The 25,849-nt window shown below is 49.6% G+C and overlaps 1 protein-coding gene across 1 annotated transcript in view; it reads right to left on the bottom strand.

The window, feature by feature from the left end:
- Positions 1-23,438, bottom strand: part of GABBR2 (gamma-aminobutyric acid type B receptor subunit 2) — a 426,464-nt gene extending 403,026 nt beyond the window's left edge. Inside the window, exon 1 of the mRNA XM_025360393.1 lies at positions 22,661-23,438. Within this exon, the coding sequence (XP_025216178.1) occupies positions 22,661-22,981 (321 nt within the window). The 5' untranslated portion in view covers positions 22,982-23,438. The remainder of the gene's footprint in view (positions 1-22,660) is intronic.
- Positions 23,439-25,849: the final 2,411 nt, after the last annotated feature.

Below are 25,849 nucleotides of genomic sequence, written 5' to 3'. Positions count from 1 at the left end.
TAGAACATTGGACTCCACGTTTTTCAGCTTTTGGACTTTAGGACCTAGACCAGTGGTTTGCCAGGCGCTCTCGGGTCTTCGGCCACAGACTGAAAGCTGCACTGTCAGCTTCCCTCCTTTTGAGATTTGGGGACACGGACTGGCTTCCATGCTCCTCAGCTTGCAGATGGCCTGTTGTGGGACTTTACCTTGTGATCATGAAAGTCAACAGTCCTTAATAAACTCCCCTTCATATATACATTTATCCTATTAGTCCTGAACCCTCTAGAGTTCTCTAGAGAACTCTAATACACTTGTTGAATGAATAAGGGCATGAATGATGCTTCAAGCCCTCAGTGCACACCTTCTGATTTAAATTATGAATTATTTCTTTCAGGTGTCTATCTCCCCACTAGAGTATGAACTCCAAATGGGCAGGTCTTCTGTTTCTGCATTCTTGGATCTCTTCGTCCCATGACAAACCGTGTCTCCTTGATTATAGTTTTTGATTTTATTTATTTTATTTTTAAAGACAGGATCTCACTCTGTTGCCCAGGCTGGAGTGCAATGGCACCATCATAGTTCACTGTACTCTCAAAGTCCCGATCTCAAGAGATCCTCCTAAATCAGCCTCCCAAGTAGCTGGGACTACAGCCACATACCATCATCCCCAGCTAATTTTTTTTTTTTTTTAGGAGATGTGGTCTCACTCTGTTGCTCAGGCTGTTCTCAAACTCCTGGCCTCAAGCAATCCTCCCGCCTTGGCCTCACAAAGTATCAGGATTACAGGTGTGAGCCACTGCACCTAGCCTTGACTAAACTTTAGTCAGGCTCCTCTGATCCTCTTCCCAGCTAGGCCTTGACCTTTGGGCTTCCATGTCTTTGCATCATCCAATTTTACCAAGACCCGTGTGACGCTGTCTTAGGTAGAATCCTTCTACCTAAGATATCCCTTGATATCTGATCAAATTCCTCATCCCCCACCAGCTCCAGATGTCGTCTGATCTCCCCAGCTGTCCTGCCTTCACCAAGAACCCTGTCTAGTTGGTTCAGCCAGAATCGTCCCTTACCCCTGACATTTCCTCATAATTTCCCATCCCTCCCAACCTGCTCTTGGGGTATGGCTCGCCACTGGTTCATGCTGTATTCGGAACTGAACCCAGTTCTATCTGCACTGGAGTCTCTTTTCCCCTATTGTAATAGTCCCTGGATAAAATCTGTTTTTTTGTTTTGTTTTGTTTTTGAGACAGAGTCTTACTCTGTCACCCAGGCTAGAGTGCAGTGGGGTGATCTTGGCTCACTGCAACCTCCACCTACCAGGTTCAAGCGATTCTCCTGCCTCAGCCTCTCGAGTAGCTGGGATTATAGGCATGCACCACCACACCCAGCTAATTATTGTATTTTTAGTAAAGATGGGGTTTCACCATGTTGACCAGGCTGGTCTCGAACTCCTGACCTCCAGTGGTCCACCCATCTCGGCCTCCCAAAGTGCTGGGATTACAGGCGTGAGCCACTGCACTGGGCCTAAAATCTATTTTTACCTTTTTAACCTCTGTCTGGCTCTGATTTTCTTTAACAGCCATAAGCCCTGCCCCTTGTCCAGGGCTCCCAGCTCAGTCAGTGAAGGGTCCAGCATCCACACAGCTCTGGCTCCTTGCTTCCCCTCCGTCACCCCCACAATCCATCAACCAAACACAAGGGTGTCCACGACAGCCCTCCGAGCTCTGCCTTTCCCCAGCCCTGTACCTCCAGCACAGCCCAGACCGCCCTCCCTCAGCAGAGTCAGTGCTTCTCAAACAAGACAAAGATCCTCTCTTGACATACATGTCTGACCTTCCCCCGCACTTTAACCTGGTTTCCTGCCCTGCCTAAACCCACAGACTTCCTTGTCCTCTTGGCCCTCTCCTGCTGAGGGCTGTCAAAGAAGGCCAGATCTAGACAGGAGTTAAAGCAGCGAAAACAAATTTTATTCAGGATGTTATTGCAACTGGGGGCAAGAGACCTCGGTCTAGACGCAGGTTCAGTTCCAAGCAGAATCAGGGCATGTGGGGATTTATAGCCAAGGGGCAGGGTGGGAGGTCACTGGATGGAACATTACTATGAGGAAATGTCAGGTGTAAGGGGGGATTCTGGCTGAATCAACTGGACAGGATTCTTGCTGAAGTCAGGCCAGGGAGATCAGACGTCACCTGGGGCTGGTGAAGGATGAGGAATTTGATCAGATATCAGGGGTGATCAGATATTGAGGGTGGGGAATTCTCGCTCCACTGACTTAGCAGGATTCTTGCTAAAATTGGGTGATGCAAAGATGGACACAGAAGCCCAAAGGTCAGGGCCTAGCTGAGAAGAGGATCAGAGGAGCCTGACTAAAGTTTGGTCAAGGAGAGACTCTGTCGAGGCCAGAGGGCTGTTTCCTGCCCTGCTTCTCTCCGGGCCTGCTCTGGGACCTGCTACTCCAACCCCTGCTGTGTTCTCCAGCTCCTGACTCCGAGGCTGCCCACCTTGCAATGACTGGATTTCCCACAACCCAGTCTGGCACCATTCCACAGGTGCTTGGCACCACCTACACACCATGTAGAAAGCTTATTGGCACCACAGGACAGGGGCAATGCTTGGGACCACCTACCAATGCCCAACATAGTGCCTGGCACACAGAGGTCTTACAATAAACATCTATAGAAAGGAGGGTAAACGGGAGGGATCTAAGATGAATCCAAAGCCACTAATGGAAGTGTTTTTCTCTCATCTCTGGGCATGTTCGATGGTCTCATGGGATCACCTTCCCCAGCACATGCCCCTAAGGACATTCCTTCTCAGCAGACCTGGGGGCTCCAGCCTGCCAGGGTAGTCTGAATTTACATGAACACACACACTGAGCAGCAGACCTCAGCTCCCCTGTCCTCCAGAGATCATAATGAGTCATCGTCAACAAGGGCCTCTGCCTCTTTCACACCTACTCCCTCTAAGGCTCATTGACTTTGTCTTGTCCTTAAGCAGTTGGTTTCCTGAAACCAAGTGTCCGATGACGCAGTGAATCCTGAAAAAAGAATTTTGGAATCCTGGAGCAATGGGGTGAATGTAACAAGAGGAAATTTGTTTTTTGGCTCTGCCACCTCAAATATTTGCTAATCCTCCTATCTTGGCATCATCAGCAAAATTTGATCAGTATGACTTTTATGACCTTATCCAAATCACTAATTTAAGAAAGAATATGTGGTTTCATATATATATCATCTCCAGGCAAAGAACAGAGTCCCATGGACAACCACCACAGATTGCTTGCAAATGAACATCTTTTGGGTTTGGAGTTTCAACAATTAACAGGTGTGCCTAAATAGACCATCTTTATCTCATTGAAAAATCATTAGTTTTGTCAAATATCTTCATGGAATTCACATGTGTTAGGACCCAACTCCCTGATCTAATCAGTCTAGTAATTTTCTCAACAAAGAAATGGTGGTCAGTCCTGCAGGCCTTGCTCTAAATGAACCCACGGTGACCCCAGTGATCATCACTTCCTCTCTTAATTGTTCAAACCACCCTCTGAGCATCCACGTTGGAATCACAGCTGGTTAGAGTTCCCACCAACCTCCATATCACACTTGTGCAGGCCTCTGTGGACAGCTGGGAGGGGCGTTCCAGGGAAGGGTCCTGGCCAGGTGAGCCAGGCAACACGAGGAGCACCTGCTGGTTCTAGAAAGGGAGAGTGCAAAGCGTGATGGAGATGAGAAGAGCCCGATCTGAGCCAGATGTTGGTGTTGCCCTCGCTGTCTTAGAAAGGGAAAGCATGTTCAGGACAGATAAGCCAAAGGCAAGGGCAAACTTCTGAAGGAGGTCACCACTATCATGAAGACTCCGGTTCTAGTCTTAGCCCTATGTCATCCTATTGTGTGGCTTTAGCAAGTCAAGCCTCTCTCCTTCTCTGGGCCTCAGTTTTCTCATGTGTAAAATGGAGATAACAATCAGATTATCTGTGGAAAGGTAGGCAACTGTATCAGTTGATTTCTTGAGGTCCCTTTGAACGCCAGACACAAGACAGTAGTGCATAACGTTTAGGGATGTGGGCCCTGGAACCAGACTGCCTCAGTTTGAATTCCAGCTTATAAGACATATCACTTTAGGCAGGTTATTGAACCTCTCTGTGCCTCAGTTTTCTCATCTGAAAAATGGGGGCAATAAGAATGCTTACCTCATAGGGCCTTGGTGAGAAGTAGGTGATTTACTACTTATAAAGTCCTTAGAAGAGGCTAAGACTGGGAAATGTGTTCACCTTGACGATGCTAACGGTGCTAATAGCAGGATATGCTGCATTTTCGCTTAGACAAGCTCATGCCTGTGCCTAGTGCATGTAGACAATAAGCCAGGGTTCCCACATTCCAGGTTTCTAAAGAATCTTGTATAGCTCCAAACAAGAGGAGCTGGACTGCAGAAAGCAGCTTTTGCAGCTAGTAAAAGAGCCAGGATCGTCCTCTATCCCCGACATCTTTGCCCAGCTTTTCTTCAAAAGAGTCAAAATGATAGGGTTTATGGCACGGTTATGCTCTTCCTAACACTATTATGTCAGTTATCATTACACATACCATACAAAGATCTGAACGCTTTTAAATTGGCCTCTTATACACATCCAAACCACACAAGAAACTCTTTTCAAGATATATTTGTTTGTTTGTTCAGGTGGGCCTTAAATCTACTCTGACATTCTGACTTCTGACTTCTGACTATAGAGAATGAAAGAATCCAACTGTCCATTTTCTTCCTGCAAAGTGACTTAAAAACAAAAATAGATAGCTCAATCTTTCCATCTACTGCCCCATTTCCTCCTAAAACTGAAATGAGACCTACTTTTGTCCCCATTATCGTTGCAACACTGCTTCTTCTGCAGCTTCCATGATTTCCTCCTTCACACGTTCAGACACCTATCACAGCAGGGCTCTCATGGAAACACTCAGCAATCCCCGATATGCCTTTCTTGACTTTAGTCAAAGACTTTCCAGTGTCATTATCTAATTTAAGCATAAAATCACCTTGAGAGAGGCTGGAGCAGGTGCCTTTCCCTATTTTACAGGTGAAGAAATGGAGTCTCAGAGAACCCAAATTTCAGGATCCAGGACCAAGTCTTCCAAGATCCAAACCTGTATTCTGAACACATCCTTCCTTTGCCTTGGACTCCCACAAAGCCATTACAGCTGTTTTGCTAAACACCTAAAACTGATTTATTTTTGGTAAAAATCCAATTTCATCTTTATACATCAGCTTCTTTATCAGTGGTTGTGAGAAAACCACTGTATTGCTCTATTCAGAATCTCTTCCATCCAAATGTGTAGAGAAGGAATAGCCCACCCTTCTCTGCCCAAAGAGGAAGTCCTGTTTGGTAGCAAGGGCTGGAACCTGGCAGGTCTCAGAAGGAAAGCCATTCTGCATCTCAGCTGGGAACCAAGACGGTGATCCTCTCAAGAGGGGCTGATTAATCCCTAGAATCCAGAATGACAGTGGCCCCCGGAGCGCTGCTGTCCAAACCCAGGACATAGCCCATCAGGGAATAAAGGAGAAACCCAACCCAGGCCAGATATCCTGCCACACTCCAACAGAGACAGGTCTTAGGGACCAACACTGTGTGTGCACCTGCCTCAAAAGGACAACTTCCTCTGCACCCAGACTGGCCGCCCATCAGCCCGAGGGACAGCCTGGGGAAGTCAGCACCAGTCTTCTGCACTGTGACTGCACAGCCAGGCCTGCCAACCTGGCCTCTCGCTGCTGAGTTCCACAACAGTTATACCAGCACAGATCACTGCTACTCACTGCTTCCCTTCATCAAGAACGCCATTAAGAGAAACGTAAAGCTGATTGCATCTACTATGTCCACCTACAGACCCAACTTAGGGTAAGCTTTAAAAATCCCTCATGGGCCTTCTTCAAGACCCTGAGTCATTTTTCGATTGTTAAAATTAGAATGATCTCAGGGCAGACACATTCCCAAATCTAAGTGATGTCAAACAAGGATGGGTCCCAGTCCCATTCAGTGTTATCAGGCATCCGCGGAGTGCCTAGCTCCAGCTGGGGTGTTTGGGAATACATACTCTCACCCTAGCCTCACGGACAAACCCTGCAAGGCAAGTAAACTCATCTCCCTGTTGCACCAGGGGAATGACAGGCTCGATAAGTTACAGGGCTTGTCAACCCCAGGAAGTGACAAAGCCAGGGTTTAACTCCAAGTCAGCCTAATCCACCTTTCTTCCCCTGTGCCCTAGTCTTTGCAGTGTCCCTGGAGGTGACCTTGCCCAGCTCTCAGGTGACTGGGGGTGTGTTCTCCAGCTTTGGCCAACAGGAAACTCTTTTCTGACAGCAAGGCTAGAAGCCAGGACCTTGCGGAGGCCCTCGGCGAGCACTGATTGATTAAAAAATGTGCTTTCAGACACTGCGGGCCCAAAGGTGACTGTTTCCCAGGCCTTCCAGCTCTCTGTCCACAGTGTCTCTTGCGGTCAGTCACCTATGTGCTGGCCACATCTGAATGGCTCAGCACTGTCCCCTCAAAGTCCTACCTTCCAAGCTTTGCTCACACAATTCCCTCCTACCACAGGGCTCTTCCCACATCTTCTACCTCCTGTCCTTCAAGACCAGCTCAAAGGTCGCTTTGCGGTGAAAGGCCCTTCCAGGTTCCCCCCTGTGATAACTCAATTCACCACCTCCTCTTTGTGCTGCTGGAGTTCTGACCGGAGCCTCTGCTAACAGGATCTTCAAATCTTCCTCAGAGCATTTTTGTATTTGACACTATTGTGGCGCTTACTATGTATCAGGCAGTGGTTGAAGTCTTCAGCAGTCACTGATAACTATCAGTGTTGGTAGCCGTCCTATGAAGCAGGTACTATTATTATTACCCCATTGTACAGAGAAGAACAGTGAGGCACAGGGAGATAAAGTGGCTTGCCCAGAACTAACACAGCTAGTAAGTGCTCTTACCAGAGTCACTTGCTTGCATGTGAGTGGCCTACATTGTCCTGTGAGCTCCCTAAGGGCAGAGGTCACACCCGAGTCAAGTTCGGATCCTGGCAGGAGGCAGGTGCTCTGAGCTTGCTCCTGAATGGAACTCAGAGTCCAGCATGAGGTCACCTCCCCCGTGTGGCAAGCTGTGGTGGCCTGCAGTATGGATATTAGTCCACCCAACATCCACCCAGTCTGAGCGCCTCCCTGGGCCACCTTTAGAGTCTTTCTGGAGGTGCTTAGGAGGATGAAATAGAAAGTGCATTCTCGTCCATGAAGCCAACAGTGTCTACACATACAGCTCACCATCTATAACCTTCCACTCTCTCCAGGGCTTGGCCCAAGGCCCTTCGGGAACAGCCATGATAGGTGACTCCCAGGAGTCTGGCTGGATCCTGGGACCCCAAACAAGAGAGCAGGACCACAGACCCCATCTGGCTGGACTGTAGCATGCCTTGTGAGCCCAAGGGCACTGGGCTCAGAGTCAGGCTGACTTAGACTCGCTGCCTCACCCCAGCTTACAATGCAGAGCTGCAGTTTCCCCAGGTACGATTGGGACTAAGGAGAAGAATTCTTCTCTTGTTGTTTAATTGTTAAAATAATACCAACAATTAAACAATGAGAATTATAAATGCTGTGCAGTGCTAGAGTTGACTATTTCTTCCAAATGCATCATTCAGTAACACCCTAGTAACAGAAGAACCATTTTATAAGAACTAAATGAGACATCAGCCGCCCTTCAGACTTTACCAGGTCGATACAAATGACATATTCCTTGGAATGCTCAAAGAAGAGATGGGGGTAGGGCAGTCTGGGCTGTCTCTCAGCAACACTTGGCCCAGTTCTCCCTCGACCCCCGGCGTGGCCTATGTTGATAGATCAGCGAGTCTTCCTCACCCGGACACCTCGAGGTTCCTCAATCCCAGCCTCTAAGCCAGGCCTGGCTGCCACCGTTGGCTCCCTTCAGCTCTGCCTTGCTGCCATGGCCTCTTCAGAAGCCTGAGGTCTCCTCTGAAACCAGGATGAGGCTCTGACCCCTGAGGAGGCCAATCTTGGGACACAGGCCTCTTTCTCCAGGGCCACCTACTCAGGGCCAAAACAGAAACTGAAGGTTTCAGTCCCAGGCACTGAGCACTTTCCACGTGCACTGATCCACACAGACGCCATCCCCGGGCCCCTCCATGATATCAGGTGGTAGCAGGGGGCTCCAGTATCAGCTATATCTCTAAACTAGCCTTGCCCTCAGCAGCCCGTGCTCTGGCCCCCACTCAAAGCAAGGTCTCCCTTGCAGATCATTCTGCCTTTCCTTCCAGCAGGCCCCACTACATCCTAACAATTTCAACCCCAGAGGCCGGGAGTCACCTTTATTCCTTTCCCTCCCAGAGGACCCCCCTGTTCCTTAGACAAAGTGGCCATTGATCTTCAGTGACTTTAAAGCTTCCTAAGGGGAGGGGCTTTAGAATGTCATCTGAATACAGAGCCAGACCAGAGCTCAGAGCTGACCCTGGGCTTCTCCAGCTCACAAGTTTTAAGCTCTTTCTACTATACCTTGCCACTAGCCAGGTGCACATATGAAAGCAACCACATCAGTGCCCAGCGCATAGTAGGGATTCAATAAGGACCTGTCCCTGTCATTTTGTTTTCTCCATTGTAGACACAAAGTTGGAATTGGGGCCTTCTAGGCCACAGCACGCAGAGAATTCTGAGCAGCCAGGTCAAAGCCAATCTGATGGTTAAAAACCCAGTGTCCACAGGAGCCTGGCTGCTCTCCTTTTGAGGAGGAGGTAGCCAGCTAGCAACTGTTGCCCCCAAACTCTCAAGCCAGACTCAACATTTCCACACTGCCTGGCCCAGAACCCTGAGATCTCCACCAAATACTTGTACATCTGCTTGGAGAAGTCAAAGCTCTTTCTGGAGAAAATGAAAACAGCCCAGCACACTGGCATTCCAGCCGCCCACGCCTGGGCTGTAGTGGACTGGCCCAGTCTGGGTATTTCATATTTTAAGCTGGTGGGCTAGTCTCTCCCCTAGCCACCCAACTAGCAACCCCCAATGATCTGAGGTCTAGGCCCCCACTGATGGCCAGGATCCCAAATTGATGCTTATAGAAGACAGCCCTCACTAACCTTCATGCCCCCAAGTTTCTGCCCTGAGACCCCTGATCAATACCCTGGTGGTGGATGGCCTGCCAAAAACAGATGACTGGCTTTTGAAAGCATTTAACAGTTGAAAGGAAACATGTTAACTACCTCTTGTTCTAGATTCTTCAGTAATACAGCCTGCTAGGTCACAAAACCTCGGTCCCCTGAAGAACTGCTTTCAGAGTGTTATAATCTAATACTGTGTCCTCCTTTATTAGGGGGTTAAATGAATCACTCACATGAATGACATCACTGTGTCTTCTATAAAGTTGTCATTGGAAATATCCAATGGTCTTGAGAGAATGACCCAGAATTAATTACTCTTTGTGTTTAGTTTCAGGCATATTTTATATCTGCACCACTTTACAGCTTCCTAAAGCCCTTCCACATTCTTATATCTCTCCCTTCCTCTCTCTCTCTTTCTCCGATCTCTACAATAACTCTATGAAAAAGCAGACCAGACCTTACTATTCTCATTTTATAGGTGATAAAACTAAGGTGCAGAGAAGTTAAATGATGAGCTCAAGGTCATCCATTAAAGAGTGTCAGCATTGGGTCACCCATGGAGAATCCAGAGCTCTTTCCACTGAACCGCCCTACCTCTAACCTAAAAGATTTGTCTCTGGATCCTAAAAGGAAATGTGTCCTCATCACACAGGAACATCAGAGCATCTCTGTCCTGCCTTCAAATCCAGTGTTCAACTGGAACAATCCATTCCTCACCAGATGCCTGATAACATCTTCTCTCTCTGTTCCACTTAGGGGCCCAGTTGTGATTTTTATCCAAAATCGTTCTATTTTACCTTGTGTTTAGCACCACTCACGCGAAATGCATTTGCAATGTGCCAGGGGCCGTGCTGGGTGCTCCAGACACAGAGACCTTCATTCACTCACATATATTCTGGAGTACCTGCAGGCTCTGTCCTGGGCTTTGGGGCACAGCAGACACCAAACACATGCTATGCCTGTCCTCATGGGCTGGCCCAGCTCGTAGCCTGGCGGGGCAGTGGACAATAACAAGTAGTGATTGTAAAGCAGAGTTATAAAGACTTCACTGGGGACACCAGCCCCAAGGGCCAGTGGAGGCTTCACCACTGAGCTCTCGGTGCACCTCAAATCCTTCCAGAAATGGATGGGGCTTAAAAACACCCCCTAACTTAAAAACCCCATTCAATGAAACTCAGACACAGACCACAACTTCTTCATTGGCCTCAAACGCACAATCCCCCACTGAAATAAGAACCAGTTTTTATGCAACTACATAGCATTTCACATTTTCATATGCATTATAATAAATAATAACAGTAAAACTTAGTATAAAATCTACTCAGTGTGGATCTCTGTGCTCAGTGTTTGACATGAATGCTCCAAGTCAACCCTCAAAATAACTCTCTGAGAGAGTACCATCCCATCTTATGGTCAAGGACACTGGGGCTCAGGGGACAGGCAGTGTCAGCATGCACACACAGGCTGACTGATGCGCAATGTCTTTCTACAGCATCCAGCTGTCTCCCCCACACCCCACAGGCACTGAAAAAAAAACTAGCATGCCGTTTATAAACGTCAAGATTGGCCTCAGAATCCTCCAGCCGTCACTCAGTCTCCAAATAGTTACTGAGCACCTACTATGTGCTAGAAAGTGTGCTGGACATTACGGTGAGCCAAAACAAACCAGTTCTTGCACTCATGGGGTTCACAATCCCCTTGTGGAGCAGGAGGGAGACCAATAGGGATCAAATAATCCAACAAAAGTTAACTTGTGGCTATGATAAGCACTGGAAGGGAAAGTTCATGGTTCTTAGAGAAAACATGATAGGTGATTTTGCCTAATCGGGGAGGACAGAGAATGCACACCTGATCTAGGATTTAAAGGATGAAGAAAGGTGGCAAGAGCATTCCAGGCCACAGTAACAGCTCATGCAAAGGTCCTGTGCAGGAAGGAGCACACTCACCCAAGACACAGAAAGGACCATGTGACTGGGCCTAAGGAAGAGAGGGAGAGTGCTCAGCAGCAATGCTGGGAGTGGGCAGGGCAGACTGCAGAGGGCCTGCAAGGCTGTGGGAGAAGCTGTGTTCCCATCCCAAGAACAATGGTGAGTCCCTGCATGGTATCAAGCTGGGAGGCCGCTGGACTGGATTGCTGGGTCAGTGGTCTTAACTGTCTTCTCTACCCGGGGGTGCCCACCCACACCATCACACTCCTCATGCTTCATGGTAACGATCCCTGGGCCTCCTCCCCCATGTGCCTTTGAAAGCACAGCTATTTTGGAGTTATCTCCATATGCTGTGTAACAAACCCAGAGCCTGGCACCAAGTAGGTGCTTAGCAAGTATACCCTAAATTCATAAAAGAAGCACCACTATTACCCTTGAGATGATCAGGAGACACACCCAGACATAAACACTGCCACCCTGAGTAAACACAACGGAAGGTGACAAGTTCTGGAAGCGACAAGTTCTCCAGGTGCCAGGGGATAGAGAGCAGATCTGTGTGAGTCAGGTGTGTAGACAGACACACTTAAAGTGAGTAGAGAGTGCAGGGTTGGCTGTGTATGACTGAGTGGGTGGACAGAGAAATGGGAGAGGGTGGGGTTGAATCCCAGAGAGAGGCAAGCAGTTGGGGGTGAAATTTGCAAGCAAAAAAAAAAAAAAAACCATTGCCGCTTGCTTTTATTGGAGGAAAAAAACTTGCCGCTTGCTTTTATGGGAGGAAAAGAACTGTACGAAGATGTTGGTTTACTCAGAGCATAAGCTACAGAGATCAAAGTCAGACCACCCAGATTCAAATCCCAGCTCCACACCTGGTTGTTGTGATGTTAAATAAGTCACATAAGCTCTCTAAGCCTCATCTGTAAAATGTGGACAATAAGAGTAAGGACCTCATAGGACTGTAGTGAAGACTAAATGAATGAATGCTGCAAAGCACTGACATAGGTGCTAACATATAGTAAGCACTGGATAAAGGTGAGCTACTGTTGTTCTAGTTTCTTTTTCTTCATCTACCTACCTGCAACTAAATGTTCCCATTTCCTTTTCCTTTGTTTATGACTATGAGATTTAGAAGCTCTCCACAGGCTTCCCGAAGTCTCTAGAATTCCTAGAGTCCAGGAAGGACCTCTGAAGGTTATTTGGGCTCCAGAGGATGCTTTGTGGAGTGACAACCAAGCCAACTCTCCCATCAAAGCCAAGGCACTCTTTCAGCTGAACTCGGTGGGGGCATTCGCACAGGCTCTGGTCATCTGCCCCAGAGTGAGCATATGGGTCCCCATCAGCCAGTTACATCCCTGAAACAATTCTGGGCATTTTTCAGAAAGGCTTCAGTGAATGGTAGTTCTAGAAACAAGACGATTTGGATAATATAGTGATGATTATTATAAGTATGGCCATTGCTTTCAAAATCAGTTTTCTCTGAACAAAGTCAAGTGGATCATAAGAAGAGCGTGAAAATATCATTTTTCTCTGTGCCACCTCCTGACCCCGCACCATGAGAGTAGCAATAATGCATCACTCCACAAAGTCCTTCTTTGGCTAGATTTTATCTGAACAGTGACTGATGATGTCCTTGCCAAATGGCAGGAGAAGGGGGTCTGCTTCTGCCAGCAGCTGTGGAACATGGGCATTGATGAAGACAGATGAGTCCACTCACTCAACACTTTGGATCTACCACTAATTTTCCAGATGACAATGACACTTCATCCTTCCAGCAATGTAGACTACTCTAAAAAAATCAGAAAAGTAGAAAATTGGCAAAAGAATGCCCCGATCAGCCCAAAAAAGTGTTCAATGTTCATTCACACAGCCAAGAATTTTCAGACTCTTAAACCCCAGCTCATAACCAATGTACTCTTACTTTACTCACAATTCTTTGTTTTTATTTTTCATTACTATTATTATTTTGAGACAGAATCTCACTCTGTCACCCAGGCTGGAGAGCAGTGGTATGATCTCGGCTCACTGCAACCTCCACCTCCCAGGTTCAAGTGATTTTCCTGCCTCAGCCTCCTGAATAGCTGGGATTACAGGTGTGCGCCACCACACCCGGCTAATTTTTGTATTTTTAGTAGAGATGGGATTTCTCATGTTGGTCAGGTTGGTCTCGAACTCCTAACCTCGTGATTCACACGCCTCGGCCTCCCAAAGTGCTGGGATTACAGGCATGAGCCACTGCGCCCGGCCTTTACTCACAATTCTAACAAACTTGGTTATCTAGTTTGGGGTCCAGACCTATTCTGTCACCATCAGGGAGACGGTCCCTTTCAAGCTGAACATACCCAGTTCCTGAGTTATCCTGGCCACCATAGAAGAATAAAGAGCAGAAGCTTCTGGCCCAGGAGCAGGGAGCCTGGAAGAAGCCTTGCTATTAGGGGATTCCAGGGAATATCTTTTCTCACTATACCCAGATCTGCACTGGACCACCTGACTCACCAAGGCTGATGAACTGGCTTCATTCCCACAATTTCTACTAGGACCAGAGCCCAGTCTAGCCTCCTTTGGCTCTCATGCTCTCTGGAGGCGAGAGTAAGATATCAGAACATGTTTCCTAAGTCCTCCGTCCACTGGTTAGTGTACTGCTCCAATAAACTGACCTCCTAAAACCATAATGCTTCTCAGAAGCTGGAAAGTATTTATTTCCTAGGTTTTGATGTACCTTGGAGGATGCTGCATGTATTTGTCAGAGGAGAAGAGAATGACATCAGCTTTGCACAAAATCTTCTATTGGAACATCCAAGCACCCTTTCCCCTTTTTACACCACAACTACACAGCCCCCAAAAGCACTAAATAAGAACCCGAAAGAATGAATAAAGAGCAAGCAGAAAGCTCACCCCCACACGGCTTGGCATACAAAGCACTTCCTCCATTTGTTAAAACTCTGCCCATTAATCCTCTTAGAACTGGAGAGCTGGAATCCAGGCTTTTAGATCTATTTGTTCGATAAATATTTATTGAGCTCCTGCTCTGTGCCTGGCCCTGAGATAGTGCCTAAGGGGACCACAGAGGAGCCAGACACACCCAGTGCCTGCCCTTTTGGTGCTAACAGTGGAGCAGGGATCCTCGATTAGTGCTGCAATTCACAGAGAACAGCAAAGACTTCCCTGTGGTCTCAGCAACTAACCCAGTACCAAACCCCGATGCTGACCCTATCTGGGGCTCACACACCCACGGTTTCAGCCTGGCTCCTCTGTGTGTCCCTGGAAAGCCAGGTACAGACAGGAAGGCATTTCACCAGCCTCACTGTGCACTGTTACATAACGCTAGAGAAGAAGAAGAAAAGAAAGTAATAGATAGAATGCAGCTGCTCACTGGGCAAACCATGCCATTTAATTTCCTCACCTTCCTAAAACCAAAATAAGTAACAAAAAACGTTAGAGATAAGAAATCACTTACATTTTACTCCCCAACAACATGGAGGATAACCAGCCAGGTGCCTGGAGAAGAGGAATGCCTTCCCTTCCCCCACATCCTCTGCTAACCCCTCCTGTGGCTGGGCTATGCCACGTGTAATTGTTTTTGTCTATCTTGACCACCTGTTGAACAGTGAGCTCCTCAAGGGCAGGATCTGTGTTTCATCCATCTCTGTATCCCAGAGCCTAGAATAGGGCCAGGTGTAGTAAGTAGTAGGGCACTGTAGAAGAAACAGGCAGTGTCTGTGGCAGCCAACCAGGTAGGCCCCACCCTCCTTTGACGAAAGAACCTACAGGAGGAGATGCAATCAGCTAATGATCATCAGCTGCAGCACCTTTAAGACCTGCTACAGCCTTCAAGCTAAGAGTAAAATCTCCCACAGCGGACCTCAGCCAGTCACTGAGTTGGGTGGGGATTCTAGAGCCTGGCTCATTGTGTCTGATAGGAAAGTCCTGTAATGGGCAATCTTGGCTCTGGAGCTCTTCCTACCCAACTCTCCTTCCTTCTGCCTCTCCTTCCACAGGTGTCAGAACAGCATCATGGACAGAGGATTTCCCTACCTCTTCTTATCTTTCACAGGGATGGCTTCCAAGATCTCTTATGCTTACAAGTCTATCTTGGCATTTCCTTCCTGAAGGACCCCAAATGACGAGTGTCCACCCAGTGGAGGAGAGCCACCCAGGACAACCTCTGACACACATTGGACTTTCTGTGGGCAATGAATAATCTTACTGTGTTAAGCAATGGAGATTTCAGGATTTGTTTGTTAATGCAGCACAGCCTCATCTACCCTAACTAACCAAAGACATATATCCTAGATACTGTCTGTTTAGTACCCCTGTTGCATTGTTATCTTGCACTTCCAGCTTGCTAATTTCCCTGCTGAGATCTCAGATTTCTGTATGAAGAAGTTGATGTTACTCTGCCCACAGGGAGGGAAAGCCAAATATAAAAAGAAGGTCCCTTTAAAGATAAAGTTAGCATGCTAACATTCTTAGCCCAATACCAAACACTAAACAGACCCTTAGTGTATCAGTTCCACCCACCACCCCAACTCATTCTTTAAAAAGGAATTTGGGGACAGAGAAGGTATGTCCGTGGATGCCTGGCTAGGTCTGAGGAATTTCTGGGGTGCTCATATTGCCCTCATATTGGGGAGCTTGGGGGTTAGTGCTGCATGCTAGGCACATGCAGAGGGCAGCTACAGCTCAGCAGTTCGCTTGGCCCTGATATGTAGCACCACCTCAGTCCTTAAATGAGGGAGGAAGATCCTGGGGAAGAGACAAGACCAACCATCCCAGGGGGTGTTAACTCAGAAAGCAGACTCAAATAGATGAACCTCCAGTTCAGCGCCTCACCATTTACTCATGCAGGCTGCTCGTTAAGCCCCATAAGGCCCTGAGGGATGAGACTGACCCTACCCTCAAGAGCTGCCAGCCAGTAGGGGAGAAAGCGACAAACACAGCTATGACACAGGCAGAAGGAAAGACACGCCGGGAGACACACATGAATAAAGGCCTTAGTGTCTGCACCCTCTTCTGCCAGCATGCCTTCTCTGCAACACAGCACCAGAAAACAAGGGACCCTTCACACTGCTCTGTATTTACTCTGGGCTTTGAGCTGCCCCACCCATTACACTTATTCCTTGTCACAGTCCTGAGAGGTCAGCACAATGATCCCCAGACTGTACGGAAAGAACAACAATGGGAACAACAGAACAGCAATATTTCCTGAGCACTCGCAGTGTACCGAGCATTGATTGCATGGTGTCACCTGGATCATCTCATTTATCCCTTATGCACCTGATAAGGCAGTTGGTATATCAGCCCCATTTCATCGATGAAGAAACCGAGGCAAACAGACCTCACCAAGGTCACCAAGCAGGTGAGTGGTGCCCAAATGAGGATACAAACCCAGTTCTCCTGACCCTAGGGCCAGGGCTCATTGGACAGGTGTGAGGTGAGCACGTGGCCTCACCCCTGCAGGAACCCTCTCTCCTTATTCCCCTACGGTGCATCTAATTCCAGTGACTGTTCTGCCAATGACACACACCCCTTCCCCAGACATTGGTTCCCTCTCTGTTGCCCCTCCTGCCCTGTCGGGTCTCAGTGCTGCCCGTTCTTCAGAATACCACCTCCTGCCTCCCTGTCTCCATTCAGGCCCCATCACCACTCCCTTCAACTGTTACAGTAATTTCCCAGCCCCTCCAACTCCAGGCTCATTCTGTCTCCGGTCCAGCCTCTTCATGCCCACCAGCCTTGATAGGATCACACCCATGCTCAAAGACATCACACGGCTCCTTGCAGCTCCAGATTAAAGTCTTGACATATTAAACCTCCAGATTAAACCTTCTTGACATAGCATTCAAAGCCGTCCACACCCAGCACCTTTCCCTCTACAAACCCTGCATTTGGGTGAAAACATAACATCAGTGCTCTCCAAACACACTGCACACTTTTTTGCTTCCATTTTTGATCTTGGAGACCCTTCCTGGTATCCAATGACCGTTTCCCAGAGCCTCTGCCTCTCTCTGTCAACTTTATATTCACTCTTCCAGGCTTACCTTCTCCAGGAGGCCTCTCTGGACCTATGTGATCTTCCCTTTCTCTAAATGCCCCTGGCTTCTATTGTTTCTTTCTTCAATTTAGCACTCCCCAGCTGCCTGCCTTTGTGGCTATTTGTGATCAGACTCACTAGCATACAAACCCTTAATGGCCTCTGATTTCCTTGGAGGAATCACCTCTCCCCCACTCTGTGTTCAGGTGGTTGGGTGAAGCTGACCTCACCTCCCTCTCTCATAATGAAAGGAGGGCAGAATTTCTAGGCCTGGCTCGTCAGGGTCATGTGATTTGTTCGTGGATAAACACATGACCCAATTCAAGCCAATGAGATATAAGCTTGAGACTTTTGCTAAAACAGTTGGGAAAGCAACACTCTTCTTACTGGAGTTTCTAAACTGGAAGTGTGTAAACCTGCAGCTTCTAGAAGCCATCTGTGCCACCACATGGGGAGAGGCTGCCTGAGAGTGAAGCCAACACAGAAGAAATCAAAGCCAAGAGGCAGAGAGGAAGATATTTTTAAAGATATCATTTGAGCCCCTGGATTTGGCCATGCCTGCATACAGCACACCTTAGGCTTTTTCAGTTATATGAACCTGTTAAAGTCGGGTTTCTGTTATTTGCAACAAGAGTACTAAACAACACACTTACTAAGAGCCAGGCAGCATGCTGGGCAGTGGGGGTGCAGCTGCAAATAAGATGTAAGCCTGAATCTGAAACTGCTCACGTTCTTTTTAAAATTTTTAAATTTTATTTTGTTTTATTTTTGAGACAGAGTCTTGCTCTGTTGCCCAGGCTAGAGTGCAGCAGCACAATCACAGCTCACTGAAGCCTTTACCTCCTAGGCTCTAGCAATCCTCCTGCCTCAACCTCCCTTGTAGCTGGGATCACAGGCGCATATCACCATGTCAGGCTAATTATTTTATGTAGAGACAGGGTCTCCCTATGTTGCCCAGGCTGGTCTTGAACTCCTTGGCCTCAAGCAATCCTCTCACCTCAGCCCCCCCAAAATGCTGGGATTACAGGCATGAGCCACCACACTCAGCCTATCTTTTTATTTTTTAATAAAATAAAAAAAGTTTATTTTTTAATAAAATAAAAAAATTATATTTTATTGTACTGAGATTTAATTAACTATATTGAGATTTAATACAGTTAAACCTGTACTGAGATTTAATTATCTTATACACTTTAAAGCGGTGATGTTATATATATATATAAAGTGTATAATTCCATGGCTTTTAGTATATTCACAGAATTATGCAACCATCTCCACTATCATTTTCTACCTTGCATTAGAAATGATGAATATGTTCTTGCCCTGTTCTCTATTCGCCAGCTGTCTCTCTCAAACCCAGGGCTATGTTTTACACTTTTCTGCAGCATCAACAGCTCCAGTACGTGCTCAGTAAACACCTGCTGAGCTGTACTCAGACCTTTTTAGGAAGCACAGCCTCAATTCAACAGTCCTTTAAATCCTTTCTAAAGCATGGTGAATAAGGGGAAAGATCTTTGGCAAAGCCACTCAAGAAAAACGACATGCTAACCAATCGCTGGGATTTCTACATTAGATCTTGGCATCAGGGTGATCTTTCTGACAGTTTCACCCCTAGACTGGGCTTCTTGGCTCCCTGAACTTTCTCTAAGTTTATTATTGAATGATTTAAGATAGTAACATGTGGGAAAACATATAGGTCCAACAATAGGGGAATGATTAAATACGTATGGTACACCCACAGGATAGAATAGTATACAGCCACCAAAAATCATCTTTACAAGGAGGATTTGAGGACATGGGGGAAAACCCAGGATACAACATTAACTGAAGGAAAAAAACATAAAAGAGCATATGGAGTATGATACATAAAATAGTGAAAAATGACAACTGGAAGGGAATGATGCTAATTATTAGATGTTATTATTTTTGTGTAGATGGATTATGGGCAATTATTTTTCTTTATGCTTCTCTGTAATTTTCAGCTTTTCCACAATGAATGTTAATCAAATTGAAAAAAACATTATCTTTAACTCATTCCTTGGCTATTATTTTATTTTATTAGTGTGGCGACCAAAGAATAAGAAACAACCACATGGAGACAGGAAGACAGGAAGACCACTTGAACCCAGGAGTTCAAGGCTGCTGTGAGCTATGATGTACCACTGCAGTCTCACTTGGGCAAGAGAATGAGACCCCCCAGCTCTTTCAAATTAAAAAAAAAGGCATTTTCTCTCAGAGTTTTTAGATCAAACATTAAGTAATATGGTATATTTACCTTTTTACCTTGACTGCCAGGAAGCTCAGAGCTAAAATATAATACTCAATGCAATAACAAATTTAGCCCAGGTTCTTGGTATAGTAACTTCTATGTTTCTACATAGTTTCTGATGCTTTCTTTTATCTGTATTTTCAGTTGTCTTGCTTGTTCAAATCCTCATTGGAATATATAAACAAGTATTTGCTGAAGCCATTTGGTGTTACACCAGAGAAGCAGACGTTCTGATAGACAGGTATTCTATTTGGCTGTTTCATTTTTACCAAAACACATGGCATTGAGTGGGGTTTTGAAAATCTACCACTATTCTACTTACAGAAGAGAGTCAATCTGGATGTAGGAGGCTCCTTTATTGAGACAGATTGTCCCCAGTGACCAGATTAACCCATTCCTTGCTAAATCTCCATCTTTCTGCAGACCATATGCATAAAAGTCCATACTGGTGCCCACAGTCACTGGCCATTGAGGCCACTGATTGACAGCAAATGTCAGCAAATCCAGCCAAAATCTGTTCACTCATCCACCCTGTGTTCAAGTCTACAAACAATGTGACACAGCCTGTAAATAATTAGGCAGTGTCCACAAAGACAGTCAATCTGAATAAACTAGACCCTAAACACTCTAACACTGGCCACAAACATTCTTTAGATTGCTCTGGATTTTACTGCAAATTACCTAGACTGATCCTTTCTTCACTCTGGCTCAGGGAGAAAGCACCTCTACTTTAAAGCCAAGGCCACTTGTGAATTCACAGGAAATAAAAATGAAGGAAGGGGTCTGGGCACGGTGGCTCATGCCTGTAATCCCAGCACTTTGGGAGGCAGAGGCGGGCAGATCAGCTGAGGTCAGGAGTTCGAGACCAGCCTGACCAACATGGAGAAACCCCATCTCTACTAAAAATACAAAATTAGGTGGGCATGGTGGCACGTGCCTGTAATCCCAGCTACACGGGAGGCTGAGGTAGGAGAATCACTTGACCCCGGGAGGTGGAGGTTGCAGTGAGCCAAGATCACGCCAATGCACTCCAGCCTGGACAACAAGAGCAAAACTCCATCTCAAAAAAAAGGTGGAGGAAGAGGAAGAAGGGAGGCAGGAAACATTTATTTAGTGCTTACAGCATGCCAGAGCATCTTCTACCCTGGCTTGTTATCTTCCTTAAGCTGCGTGTCACCTGCAGAGTACACATAATATTCCCACCTAGGCTTACAGAGATTAAATACCCAGCTCAAGGTCATCCAGGGTGGAAAGTAACTAGTTTCTCACTAAAACCCAGGCTTCACCTACCCCAAAGCCCTGACTCTGGACCCCTTCAAAAGGCTAGAGACACTTCTCTGTTTGCACAAGCTAAAATTATCTTCTGCCTTCCTTCGCACTGTTTTCTAAATATTCCCACGAATTGAAGAGTCTTCTGACTGCCTCATCCTCTTGACTTTGGGTCCTCTCACTCAGAAAGTCATCAAGACACACTTGAAAAATAAAATGTAAAGGCTTCAACCCACACCCTGAAACGAAGCACCCATCTCTTTGCTGCCACAAACAGGCCAGTATGAAATCTCTTTCAGGGCAGCTTTCTAAAGGGAAGAAACTGATAATGAAAACATTATGCAGCTGACAATACTTGGTGATGATGCAAGCAGGGCTGCCCTATCTAAAAATGTGTTTGTCCCCAAAAGACCGGCTTTGCAGTGACCCCTCCAGAAGAATATGTGCGGTAGCAACAGAGAAACTGTCAAGAAGACATGCCTCCCTGTAACTGCATTGCTCTCTCCATTTATGTGTGCCAGACAAGTACCCCCACAGAACTTGAGATGCTCGGGCAAAGACGAGGGCGACAGGAATGTCATTCGGAAATGATTTCACACCGGGTTAGCCCTGCACAGCCAGCCAGCTTGCATCCTCTGGGGCAGAGGACGCCTCTCCGCCTGCAGCAGCCTGCGCGCACCGCTGCCAACTGCCATCGGTTCCTTCACCTTTTATTTACAGCGCAGAGCAAGCTGGTTCACCGGTGAAGCCGGGGAGGCAGGGAATAAGATACAATCTAGATTCTGCTCTTTCTCTGGGGACATAAACAGGGTCCGACCAAGGAGGAGGGGAAGCCCAGATTGCACCACCAGAGCGGTAGCGCGACCCTCCCCACAAAAGGGTTCTGCACCTGGACTCCAGCAGAAGCGCCTGGAGAGTCCCAGGAAGCCAGGGTCAAGCCCAGCGCCTCGGCCCGCTCCGCGCGGTGGAAGAGGCGCCAACCGAGCGTACTGCACAGGAAATCACTGCCCCCTTCAGGCCGCGTCTCAAACGCTGCGGCCGGAGCACAGGGGCTCGCTCAGTCCGGAAAAACTCGCAAACCCGACCCTGCGCGGCCAGCGATCGCTCCTCCAGACCCGCTCCGCACGCTCCAGCCCTGCGCTGGCGGTGAAGGTCCGCTCTGGGGCTTCAGGCAGAACCCAAACCGAGGCCGTGGGGAGGGGTGTTGGGATGGAAAGCCCTTGGCTCTCTGGCTCCGCTCAGGACTGCTCTCCAAGTCCGTGCTCGGGCTACTAGGTAGGATGCTTCAAGCCTGAGCCGGGAGAAACTGCCTGCAACCGCCCGGCCAACAGCAGCGGCGCGGCCAGACACCACTGCACTTCCGGGACGAGAACTGCCAGGGCACTTTCTGAGCAACTAACCCGAGGCTGGGGTCTCCTTTTGAAATCGCTCTGGCCACAGGCAGCGCCGGGCGCGTCCAGGCAGAAGCGCTGCAGAGCCGGTGGCCCCACACCTGCCCGCGCTGTGCGGGCTCAGAGCTGCTGGCGCGCACCAGGCGCTCAGCCGCGTTGCACGCTCAAGCCCCTTGGGTTCCGGAGCCTTCCGGACCTCAAAGCGCGGCTCGGCTTCCCTGGGGGCCTGTGAGCAGGCCCGCGGCCCCTCCGGCCCTGGGTGGCCCAGTTTGCAGTCAATGAGCCTGTTCCTTCCACTCCGCACCTCGCAGCCCCATGAGCGGGACCTGGACAGGGGCAGTCAATGTAGGCCTTTGGGGGTCCAGCCCCCACCTTCTCCACTCCTTTTTCTCAGGTCAAAAGAGACCCCAGTCTTCCATCCCACCCCCACCCCTCCCCACACACACATACACACATAAGACCAGAGGAGGGGGTGCTCGGCAAATGTTACCAGCTGTGCCAGCCAAGCCCAGCAGGACCGCGGGGGGTGAGCACTGGGCACCAGACCTCTGTGGCCTCGGCAGACGCGGGCCGGTCAATAGAGGCTCTGACCAAAGGCCGGAGGTTGCCCCTGTCCAAACCACCCACCCCACTGCCCCCCGAAGCCCCGACGGCACGGGCAGCCGGACACTCACCTCGGTGTCATAGAGCCGCAGGTCGAGGAAGTACGGGCGCAGGAGTGACTCGTTGCGGATCTGCTCGATGGCCAGTTCCACGGCGGGGAGCACACCGCGCCCGATGCTGCCCTTGGCCACCTCCTTGGTGAGCGGCATGAGGCCCATGATGGAGAGCGGCGGGCTGCTGGGCGGCGGCCGTGGGGCGCCCCGCGCCCAGCCCCAGGCCCCGGGCGCCAGAGGCAGCAGCAGCGGCAGCAGCAGTAGCAGCAGCAGGCGCGCGGGCGGCGGTGGCGGCGGCGGCGGCGGCCCGGGCTGCCCGGAGCTCCGCGGGGAAGCCATGCCGCGCCGCGGGCTGCGGGCGCCGGCTCACTCGGCCCGCATGGCCTGGCCCGGCCCGCCGCCCCGCGCCAAGCTCTTCCCGCGGCGCCCGCGCAATGGCGCCGGCCCGGGCCCCGGCTCCGTCTCGGGCTCGGGTTCCGGCTCCGCTCAGAACGGCCGCGGCGGCGGCAGCAGCGGCGGCGCCCGTGACGGATCAATCACGCCGGGAAGGGGTGGGAGCGAGCGGAGTGCGGGAGGCGGGGAGCAAGCGAGCAAACGCGGAGAGGGGGGCCGGCGTCTCCGCGCGCGCCTCTCTCCAGCGCTGCCGCCCCGCACCGGGCCGCCTCCGCCCTCCCCCGTGCGCGCTCTGAACCGCTCTCCCGCAGGGAGCTGCTAGGCGGCAGCCCCTGGAGCCGGGCCTGGGGAGGGCGGACGGCAGGAAACGCGGGAGGCGAAGGCGAGGCTGCTCAGCGGCGGCTCGGGCCGCCTCCAGGGACGGGGACGAGCTGTGCGCGCAGGGGGTGGGGGAGGCGCTGGCGCTGCGGCGGCTGCGGGGAGGGCCACCTTCCCAGCACACGCACACACGCGCCCCCGGCCCTCCGCCGCGCCAGCTGCCGCTGCCCGCCGACCGCTGACCTCCAGGCACCAGAGCGCCCGGGGACAGCGATCTGGGAACCGGGACCGCGCGCTGGCACACGCAGTGGCCGCCGCCGCTCCGCCGAGCGCTGCCTGTAGCACCTGCACTGTGGTTTGGAACCGCTTTTTGGAGGTCTGGCCGGGAAGGTCTCGGCAGGCGAACGTTCCACGAAGGCGTCCCAGAGGCATCTGCAGCCTACGCTCTCCCGTTCTGCTCTGGCGCCCACGAGCCCCTGACCGAGTCCCGGGGGTCGCTGAAGACGCCTGCAGGTGCTCGAACGCCCGTTGGTGCCAGGCTGCCCGGCCTTTAGGGCCTTGGCTGAGGATACCCCTTTCCTCCCCACCAGACGAAGCGACCGCCCTTTGCCAACCCCAGGCAAAGCTGGGGTCCCAACCTTACGTGCGCTACCGCCCCCTCCAGGCATTTGACCTCCCCGCGTCCCCATTCTTGACGGGCTCCGCCCTAGAAGTCTCCCAGGGTGGGAGCACTATCCTCAGGCCAGGGTGGGGCCGCTCCCCTGGACTTGGCCTTGTCTCTGTCAGGTCGCACTGGCCAATCTTAGCCAAAGCAGTCCCGAGCCAGATGTACCCAAGTGAGCTGACCTAAGACCTTGGATTCCTTGTGCCTCTGCATACTTCAAGAATAGGAAACGTGGTCATTAATCTATAAAGTCCCACGGGCTGATTAATGCGAGGAACACAGTAGGACATCAAATCACAAAACATACTTGTGCCTGAACCAGGGACTGTGGGAGATATCGACGACCTTGTAATAAGAATGGGAATTTGACCTTCGCTGAGTACTTACTGGCGCATTATGAAGTAATCCCCACAACCGCCCTGTAAGCATACTGTGTTACTCACCCTTACTTTACAGGTGAATACACTGGTGCTCAGAGAGGTTCTGTAGCTAGTGAAAGCACACAGAGCTACTGGAGGACCGGAACCCAGAGCCAGCAGGAACTCCGTGCACGGTGCAGTGGGAGCCAGGGATGTGGGACTGCAAGTTTCCTCTCCAGGAGGGGCACTGCCCTGACTCACTTGCTCTGGACATCGGTTCCCTCTGGCATATGGTGAGGGATTTGGACCGGATGATGATGATGATGATGGCTACACACCAGCTCTACTGGAGTGAGGCAAGGGCAGCTCTGAATCCAGGCTGAGTTGTTAGGAAGCACGAAGATGAGAGTGGAGGCTGAGCAGAACTACTAGAAAGTACCTTGGACAGCGCCAGGGAAACCAGGCCAAATTCTCCCTGCCCTAACTTCTCTTTCTAGGCTTCTGTAGACACCACCTCTCCTGGCTCCACTTGGCACTTCCTTTTCCCCAAGCTGGAGGGTTTGCATGAACAGAGCTCACCTGAGCATCTCCTCTAGGAAGGGAGGAAGGAAGGAAGGAAGGAAGAAAGAAAGGAAGGAAGGAAGGAAGGAAGGAAGGAAGGAAGGAAGGAAGGAAGGAAGAAAGGAAGGAAGGAAAGGACGGAGGGAGAGAGGGAGGGAGGGAGAGACGGAGGGAGGGAGGGAAAGAAATGGTCCAGAGGACAGTGTAATCCCCAGATACTCGCTCTACTGCTGTCTCACTTGACATCACAAATATCCTCTAGTCATAGTCTTCTGGCACCTCAAACCCTCAGCTCAGGTTTCTGAATGAGCATTTTCACTTGTTTTGTTGTTGCTGTTGTTTGCTTGTTTGTTTGTTTTTCATTCTTTCCTTTAGTCATTCGTGTTCTCCTTGCAAGCTATGCCAATATAGAGTGTCCACTGACACCTACATCTGGGAATAAGTTGAAAGCTGGGTAACTTTGCCTGACATTTACTAAGAGGTTGAAGGCCCTGCCTGGCATCCTGCCCTACAGCCCCTCTGTCTTCTCTTACAGTGGGGTGACCTGGCCCCAAGATGCATGACCTGGGATCTGCCCTGAATCAGGGGGCACCAATCTCACTCTCCATCAGCATGGCTCCAGGCCAATCTCTGATCTCACAGCCCACTTCTAATGCCTGGGCATCCCTCTGGTTCCAGGATCTTACTCTGGCCTGTTATTACAGTTTGGGTAACTGGGTCCCTGATGTGCTTCCTGAGTCTGAGTTCCTGCCTCAGTCACCAGCCTAGAATGCATGTTCCTCGAGAGCTGGGGTCCAGCCTCTTGCTTTATAATAATCATTCATTCCTTTGACCAGTGTTTTGAAGGGCATACTACCTAGGCAGTGTCATAGCAGCTGAAGATATAGGAAGGAAACAAACCAAAATCCCTGC

The sequence above is a fragment of the Theropithecus gelada genome, chromosome 15, assembly GCF_003255815.1.
Source record: "Theropithecus gelada isolate Dixy chromosome 15, Tgel_1.0, whole genome shotgun sequence".
NCBI classification, from domain to species: Eukaryota; Metazoa; Chordata; class Mammalia; order Primates; family Cercopithecidae; genus Theropithecus; species Theropithecus gelada.
This window is presented reverse-complemented; position numbering and strand designations above follow the sequence as displayed.